Source organism: Camelina sativa, chromosome 16 (genome assembly GCF_000633955.1).
Source record: "Camelina sativa cultivar DH55 chromosome 16, Cs, whole genome shotgun sequence".
NCBI lineage: Eukaryota > Viridiplantae > Streptophyta > Magnoliopsida > Brassicales > Brassicaceae > Camelina > Camelina sativa.
The window spans coordinates 5,937,337-5,946,006 of record NC_025700.1 but is presented as its reverse complement, the minus strand read 5'-3'; the positions used below and the strand labels follow the sequence as shown (position 1 = coordinate 5,946,006).

At 35.1% G+C, this 8,670-nt stretch overlaps 4 protein-coding genes and 2 long non-coding RNA genes across 6 annotated transcripts; 1 reads left to right on the top strand and 5 right to left on the bottom strand.

Annotated features, from left to right (window-relative positions):
- Window positions 1,231-2,299, bottom strand: LOC104749938 (glutathione S-transferase U4). Its single transcript, XM_010471650.2, has 2 exons — window positions 1,797-2,299; window positions 1,231-1,697 (listed from the first exon to the last, which is right to left on the bottom strand). Exons 1-2 carry the CDS (start codon window positions 2,115-2,117, stop codon window positions 1,344-1,346), a joined length of 675 nt encoding a protein of 224 aa, XP_010469952.1. The 5' UTR covers window positions 2,118-2,299; the 3' UTR covers window positions 1,231-1,343.
- Window positions 3,113-3,448, bottom strand: LOC109129449 (glutathione S-transferase U3-like). Its single transcript, XM_019237699.1, has one exon. It carries the CDS (start codon window positions 3,446-3,448, stop codon window positions 3,113-3,115), a length of 336 nt encoding a protein of 111 aa, XP_019093244.1.
- LOC104749937 (glutathione S-transferase U2-like) lies at window positions 3,934-4,859 on the bottom strand. The gene is made up of 2 exons (XM_010471648.2): window positions 4,477-4,859; window positions 3,934-4,346 (listed from the first exon to the last, which is right to left on the bottom strand). Exons 1-2 carry the CDS (start codon window positions 4,795-4,797, stop codon window positions 3,993-3,995), a joined length of 675 nt encoding a protein of 224 aa, XP_010469950.1. The 5' UTR covers window positions 4,798-4,859; the 3' UTR covers window positions 3,934-3,992.
- On the bottom strand, window positions 4,996-5,987 carry LOC104749936 (glutathione S-transferase U1). Its single transcript, XM_010471647.2, has 2 exons — window positions 5,587-5,987; window positions 4,996-5,496 (listed from the first exon to the last, which is right to left on the bottom strand). Exons 1-2 carry the CDS (start codon window positions 5,905-5,907, stop codon window positions 5,143-5,145), a joined length of 675 nt encoding a protein of 224 aa, XP_010469949.1. The 5' UTR covers window positions 5,908-5,987; the 3' UTR covers window positions 4,996-5,142.
- LOC104749933 lies at window positions 6,147-8,660 on the top strand. Its single transcript, XR_761504.2, has 3 exons — window positions 6,147-7,809; window positions 7,887-8,093; window positions 8,574-8,660. It is a non-coding gene; the product is annotated as an uncharacterized LOC104749933 (long non-coding RNA).
- On the bottom strand, window positions 8,186-8,576 carry LOC104749935. Its single transcript, XR_002035902.1, has 2 exons — window positions 8,403-8,576; window positions 8,186-8,321 (listed from the first exon to the last, which is right to left on the bottom strand). It is a non-coding gene; the product is annotated as an uncharacterized LOC104749935 (long non-coding RNA).

Below are 8,670 nucleotides of genomic sequence, written 5' to 3'. Positions count from 1 at the left end.
CAATAATATTAAATTATTATTTATTATTTTTTTAAATAAAATTATATCAGTTAAAAATATTTGATTAGTTTCAAGTTAATATAAGTAACAAAATTTTGTTTTATTAATAGAATATGGGCTTGTTAACATAGGAAATATAAACAAAATTAAGTTTTTGTATTATTTTTGTAGAATATTTTAATATTATACACAACACAAAAAGTATATCTAAGAAGAAAATAGGGTAATGGGGGTAATAAAAAATATTTTAGCAGAGACATACTTAAAAACTCATGTAAAATAACATTAATCTGAAAAATTTAACCGTGGCAAGTGCCCCGGTTTACCGTAACGTACGTCCACCCTTGGTATGAAACATTAACAGCTCTGAAAATAGTTTGTCATTCTCGTTGGTTATTGATGCTCATGAAAACAACCAACTCTATAGACTCCGATGAGCTTAGATAATAATAAGAATAAAAAAATAGTGTTATAAACAATTATTATTTGTCTATTATTTGATGTTTATTTTATCTTATCACATTTTCATTAAAACTGTTACTAGTTGCACTAGGTTTTGCCATTTCCTCCATCTACGTACTTCTTCGCTGATTTTGCTCACCAGTCGCCACATAACGTCTAGGCTCTAGGCTCTAGCAAATTCTTGCTTTAGTTAGTAACTATCTGTTAAGTGTCGGTGATTATTTCTAGTAGGCTGCGAGTTCGGTTAATAAAACCAACCGATCCGGTTGATTTGGTTTCCAATTTATTTTGCTTATAGAAATTAGTCAAGTGAATAACCTGTTTGGTTTGGTTCAGATCTCGGTTTCTTTTGGTTGAAACTTTTTTTGTCGAAACTAATTATTTTTTTTTGGTTTTGACAGTTAAAATCTGGTAAAACTGGTTAATTCAGTTAAATCAAGTCGGAAAAAATGCTTCAGTGTAAATTTGCTTTAGCTTTGGTTAAGAAAAATCAGTTAACAGATTGGTTCGACAAACCGAACATGATTAAAAAATCCTGCCGAATTGAATTGATTTCAAAAAACAGGTAACCGATTGGTTAGACCCACACGCCACACCCACACATGTGATGTCCGTACGTGGTAGTTTTCACTGTTTAGACAACTTTTTGCGTGTCGAAACTGGAAACCAATTCCCAAACTAACTTCTAAGATTTGTAAGAAACTGAATAATACAACATTCAAATATATAACATTCATATATAGTAATTAATATGATATTAGAATTTAGTAAAAGAAATGATTACGTTATTCATACATTTTTTATTTAACGAGATTATACAAACATGAAACATATAGTTAACATCTATCGATCGATTGAAGAGTATAGTTGATTTCTATTAATTAGGCTGATTTGATCCGTTCTGCAACTTTCTTCATGTGCTCAATCTGTTTCTCTCTGGGAGGAATACATTCCCTCACAATCTCATTTTCTTTCATATTCTTGATCCATCTGTTCAGTTCTGGAAACTTTTCTTCCGGAATCATATCAATTCCCATACCTTCCCAACTTCGAGCTATACAAAACGGAATCATACTTCCTGCGACCAAGTCCAAGAATCCGATCGTCTTGCCGCCGAAGAAATCTTTTCCGGTGACTTCCTTCTCAAGAAAAGTAAAGAGTTCTCGAGCCTCCTCGATTGCAACCTCTATTCCCTTCTCTGCTTTTATCACATCCTTGAACGCTCCTGGTCCGACCTACAAGAATATATGAAAACCGTTTCATCACAACGTTTCATCACAAAAGTACTAAGAATTTCTAGAAATCACCTAAGCAAATTGATATATAAGGTTTACCTGTTCATCAACGAACTTGGCCCAAAATAAAGCCATGGCTTTCTCGTAAGGATCTTGAGGAAGAATTGGATTTTGCTTCCATGTTTGGTCGATATATTCGAGGATCAGATGTGACTCGGGTATGTGTTTACCGTTGTGGATAAAAACCGGAACCTTCTTGTAAACCGGATTTAGCTGGAGAAGCAAAGGGCTCTTGTTCACTATATCTTGCTCCAAGTACTCATATGGTACGCCTTTGAGTTTGAGAGCCATCTCGACTCTACGAGTAAAAGGACTTGCCCAAAAACCTAGAAGCTTCACATCCTCTCCAATATCTGCCATTGCACCTCTCTCTCTCTCTCACTCTCTAACTTTTTGTTTTGTTTTGTTAATGTAACTCTATATTCTTCTTTGACTAGTTTATGTGGTTTTGTAACTGTTGTTCTCGTGAATTATTATTGATCGGTTCACGTATGCAGTTTATATGGTTCTGTTCTCTAGGCGTTACATCCTTCCTTTTTTGACTAGAGTAGTTTTGTTTTTGTGGTTCCGTTCTCGTGTTTGACTAATATATGAAGAAAATACCATTTTGCCTTCTCTTAGTGAATATCGCTGCTTGTATCCAATGAACCGTGAACACGTTGTCATCTCTCCATAAATTCAAATATACTACTTTTCTTTTTCCTCAAACAATACCAACTTTGTAAATAATAATAATAATACTCAACGTTCGAGAAATTTCTCCTTTTTGTTTGATTTTATTCTGTCTTAGATATACGTTTCTAGTTATATCCAAAAATTAATTTATTTACTATTCTTGCAAATACCTTTTCTTTCCTTGAGAAAGTTTCTTTATATTTTTCTGTCATTCTTTTAAGTATTAGTTTTCCTTTCGGTCTCTGTTTCTACTAGACTTGAGAACTCTGTTTCTTTACCTTTGGAAGTTGGAGAAATAATTATATAGGTCTTTTATTCTTACAATAGTAATTATTGAATATAATTCATTTTTGTATTATTTTTTCTGTTTACATTTTTTCCAAAACTATTCTGATATACTGTACTTTTTTTTTTTTTTTTGACATGCATNGACATGCATCGTGACCAATATACTTCTTAACTATCATTATAATTTAACTAAATATTCGCGACAATATTGATCATTATAATTTTACATGCAAATACAATGGAAATGGTTATTACGGAGAGGTGTGGCTTCATTACCAATGGGAATAAGAATCTTGATTTCACTATTTAACTTGTGGTAACAGTTAGTTCTAACTGTTTATCATATCGTTTCTAGAAATTACCTATGCAATTAGTTAATAAAGGAATTAATTTTAAGAATTTACTTGTTCATCGACGAATTTGGCCCAGAATCGAGCCATGGCTCTGTCGTACGGGTTCTCCGGTAGAATTGGATTGTTTGTCCATGTTTGGTCGATGTATTCAAGGATGAGATGTGACTCGAGTAGTACATTACCATTGTGGACCAAAACAGGCACTTTTTTGTAAATTGGGTTGAGTTCAAGTAGCAAAGGGCTCTTGACGACCAAATAGTTTTCGTCCAAGTAATCGTATGGCACGCCTTTGAGTTTGAGAGCCATCTCGACTCTACGACTGAATGGGCTTGCCCACGATCCTATAAGCTTCACACCCTCTTCTTTCTCGGCCATTGAATCAATCTCTTTCCCGCTGTTTTTTTTTTTTTTTTTCCTATTTAACTCTTTATACTCGTTATACTCCAACGTAAATTATGCTTTGATTATAAAGGCAAAAGGAAAAGAAAAAGGTAAAGGAAAACGGAAAAAAAGTCTTTTTAGGCCCCTTTGACTCCAATAGTTAAGCATACTTTTCCAAGAGTTGTGAGGAACACTTAATTACAAGTACAACGTATGTATCATCCAAGGACTTCTCGAATATATATTCACGTCATCTATGACGTCACTTTCAATAATAGTTACATTATGTTCCACGATTAATCAAGAAACGTTTAAAACATTGTTGTTCTTTGTTGAATACTACGGCACGAGGCAAATGAATGGTCAAGAAAGCAAAGAAGGAGACAATTTAGCAAAATAATTAATTAAGAGGGATAGGAAACAAATTGTTCTAATACCATATTAGTTTAACATAAGCACCAAAAGAAATGTGTTAAATATCTGGACTCCATTGAAACAAATTAACTCAGGAGAACAGAGTTATGATGTTGTCATTAATTTAGGAAGACTTAACTCTCTCTATAATTTTGTTCATTCGCTCAATATGTTTTGCTTTTGGAGGTATACACTCCCTCACAATCTCAACTTCACTTAACTTATTGATCCATCTGTTTAATTCTGGAAACGTCTCCATTGGAATCATATCAATTCCCATACATTCCCAAGCCCGAGCCAGACAAAACGGGATCATACTTCCCGCAACCATGTCCAAGAATCCAATCGTCTTGCCGCCGAAGAAATCTTTTCCAGTAACTTCTTTTTCAAGAAACGTAATCAGTTCTCGGATCTCTTCAATAGCAACATCTATCCCCTTCTCTGCTTTTACTAGAGGCATGAACCCAACTGGTAGGATCTGTAAGTTAGATCAAGCTATAAGAAAAAAAAATACTTTATTCTACAAATAGTCCTAATAAGTCAATAAGTGTTAGTATCACTTAATATGCAATCAATATTATAAAACTTACTTTAATTAGTTAGATTACCTGTTCATCGACGAACTTGGCCCAGAATCGAGCAATGGCTTTGTCGTATGGATCTCGAGGAAGAATTGGATTATTACTCCATGTTTGGTCAATGTATTCGAGGATCACATGTGACTCGGACAATATCTTATCATTGTGGACAAGAACCGGAACCTTCTTGTGAATCGGATTTAGTTCAAGAAGCAAAGTGCTCTTTTGGGGTAAGTCTTCTTCCAAGTACTCGTATGGTACGCCTTTGAGTTTGAGAGCCATCTCGACCCTACGACTGAAAGGGCTTATCCAAAACCCTAGAAGCTTCACACTCTCTTCTTTCTTCGCCATTAGATCTCTCTCTCTCTCTCTCCCTTTTTGGTTTTTATTATCTCACACCGTTGTTCATCTCACTTTAGTTTTCTGGTTCGTTCGCTGTTTTACTAATATAATTATGTCTCTTTATAAATCAAGTCATTGCTGCACCACTTTAGTTATTTTATTCTTATTTCGTTCCTTTGCGAGTTATTTATTTTAATGTAGTGCTAATACTTTCAAAGATTAAATATGATTATTGAGTAAATAATTCTATTATACAGTACTACATGAAATATGTTACAGTAAAGCTTTTAAGATATCAATTTTCATACATAATGTCTATAAAAAAAACAATGCAAGCATGATGTTGTCTTTAATTTAGGTAGACATTATTTTGTCTGCAATTTTGGTCATTCGCTCAACTTGTTTATCTCTTGGAGGAATACATTCCCTCACCGCCTCAACGTCCTTCAAATTCTTGATCCATCTGTTTAACTCTGGGAACGTGTCCTCTGGAATCATATCAATTCCCAAACCTTCCCAAAGCCGAGCTAGACAAAATGGGATCATACTTCCTGCGACCATGTCCAAGAATCCGACCGTCTTGCCGCCGAAGAAATCTTTTCCAGTGACTTCCTTCTCAAGAAACATAAGCATTGCTTGAGTCTCTCCAATAGCAACTTCTCTTCCCTTCTCTGCTTTCACCAGGGACCTGAACCCTAGTGTAAGAATCTGCAAGTTAAGAACAATCTATAAGCAAAAGAACTATAGGATCCTGATTTTAAATATTTTATCACTTAACCCGCAAATCAATATATATACCTGCTCATCGATGAACTTGGCCCAGAACCGAGCCATGGCTTTCTCGTAAGGATCTTGAGGAAGAATCGGATTGTTCTTCCATGTCTGATCGATGTATTCGAGAATCAGATGTGACTCGGGTAATACTTTATCATTGTGGACAAGAACCGGAACTTTCTTGTGAAGCGGGTTTAGCTCAAGAAGCAAAGGGGTCTTGTTTGGCAAGTCTTCCTCCAAGTACTCGTAAGGTACGCCTTTGAGTTTGAGAGCCATCTCGACTCTACGACTAAAAGGGCTTCCCCAAAACCCTAGAAGCTTCACAGTCTCTTCTTTCTTCGTCATAATTGGATCAACTCCTCTGTTTCTAAAGTTATCTAACTCCTCTGTTTTTTCTCTTCTTGTTTCGTTGCCTTGATTGAGTATTAATTTAACTATATATAAATGAGGTTATGGCTAATAAAATACTAATTAATAAAGAAGACCAATTTGCTTTCTCTTGGTATCCAAGAATATCTTGATGATCAAACCAGACAGTGATTAATTTTTAAAATTTTAAGGTATGAACGTCATTGCTAACGTCATCTCTCTTCACAAGATACATAGATGTTCTCATATCAGTGGAAGTGAAAAACAATTAATTTCGTATATTACCAATTGTTTATTTTTCTTCATCCTTAATCAAAACCAGATAAAACAAAGTACTTTACTAACTCCACGGACATATCACCTATCCTTGTTAAGTAAATTGTTCATACAACTTTTAAATTTTTTAAAAAAGGGATTCAATCATACAAACATATAGTAAACATCTCTATCAGAGAGAGTAGTAGTAATACTAGGTTTATTAAAAAATATATATTTATTTGTAGTTTTGACTAGGAATTGAATTCAGTAGTTAGTACGGGATGGTACGGTTCTTCATAATCTTCTTTCTCTGTTTCCTCCTAACCATGATTTGCTTTAGCCGCTCTTTCCCTTTTGTAATGTTTCGTTTATGACCTCTTTCGCGTTTATGTATGTTCCAAACACTATAAGGTATATCTCTCACGAAGTTATCGTTTGCGAATTCCCATGGGTCAGTGGCAACTACCCTAAAGCCGTATCGGTCAAGCAACTTGACAAAGAGTACGAAATTTTGACCAAAGCCGATATCGTCGTAGCCATACCCAAGGAATTTTGGTATAACCTCTCTCGAAAGTTCAGTCTGGTTCCAGATGATGAAACTCTTGCCACTCTCGCTCCACGAGAACGTTGAATCACACGAAGGATCATTAACCATGTCATGCGTATTTCTAACTAGAGCATGACAGTAGGGATCGTTTTCCATCTTTTAAAAAAACCCTAAAAAGAAATTGGAAAATAGTAACGCGATGTTGATGATGTTTTTGGGCGAACGAACCATTAAAATAGCTAATGCGTTTATTTATATAGAGAAAATTTTAGATCAGTTCAGAGCTTTTCACCGATGTGGGATATAATAACTTTGCTAAATTTGGGCTTCGTGTATGGGCCTTTACCTTTTTGAATTTTTGAGTCTATTAATTAGACAAATCTCTTCTTTGTTGGGTGTTCTAATCTAATTATTCAATTTTATTAAGATACATTACTACAGATCCAACAGAGGTTTTAATGTGGGGTTTTAAGGGAAAAATGATAGAAAAATAAATCAAAAAATGGAAAAAAATTGAAGAGCTCCTCTTATATACTTTCACATAAGAAAGACTCTGACCTGTCCCTAAATTGTTGGTTCAATTTAATGGAGAACAATTTTTTTTGGGCCGGATTGTGTTCTTTTTTTCCTCTCCCTCTCTCTCTCTCTTTGTCGCGAATCTCTCAATCGGATGAGATGGGATCGGTTGGAATCGTAGGAGATTGGAATCGGAGGAGGAGATTGAATCGATTCTCAATTGGCAGTTATTTAACTACCACCGGAGGAAATATACAAGATACAAAGAGAACAAGGGTGCTCCGTTAGTGTGTGACGGGCATTCTCGTCCTGTCATCGATGTGGCTTATAGTCCGATGACTCCAGATGGATTCTTTCTCATTAGCGCAAGCAAAGGTATGATCAAGCCGTTTCTACATTGGCTGTTTCAAGATGAGGTTCTCTTTCAAGCCATTTCAAGACATCTTTCGAGAATCATTTTGACGAACGAGGGTAGGTTTTTAGCTCTTGGATGGTGTTTGCATATCCGAAGTCTAGTCGAATGCGAGGATACTGGCGATCAAGGTTTTTTTGGCATGGTGAGCATTATAATCATCCTTGTTACTAATTATTCAATACTAATTATTCTAGGTGCCATCTCGTCTTTCTGTTTCAGCGGTTGATTGTTTTCTGTCAATTACTAAAGCTTTAGCAAAGAGGGATAATACTCTGGTCAATAAACCGAAGCCATGCTTAGATACCTAATATTAGCGAGAAGAAAAAAAAAGCAGAGTTTTCTACCAGAAGATTCAAACATTAAGGCAAATTGTATACTGTGGAACCACTTGGAGGAGCTGATGCGCCTTGTACAATGTCTTTTTCTGTATGTTTACTGATCCATTTCTATATTTTGAATTGATAAGTTATCTATGATTTGAGTTGAGTAATATTGACAAAAAACTGCTTCGAGTGGAACAGGTCTTTGAGTGAATGCCACTTGTCCTTTTTCTACTTCTTTTCTTTGTTAAGAAGATAGAAAATGTGCAATAGTAGTAGAGTCTGCTTGGAATTTGTCTGCTTGGTGTATGCGTAAGATTATTTGCTGTGAAGTCTTTTATTACACGCGGTTAACGTATATAAGATACAGAGAGAGAAGTTGTAGATGTTATGTTGGTTAAGGGCTGCTTATTACCTTTCTGTTTAAGTGTTTTCCAATTTGATGCGGTTTGTAAGAATCTCATAGCATGAATATGATGCAGTACTGGTTTTAATGCTTCTAGCTTTCTGCTCTTTCTCTTAAAATGTTTTGCTAATTTATTGGGCCATCAGGAAGCTAATAAGTAGTAATGATAAAATGATGCAGTACTATTCAACAAGCTATCCTCAGGGATGTTCTGACACCAAGATTGGTGGTATAGAGACACAAAAGTTTTTCCTAAACTGTTTATGCCTTTTGTTGG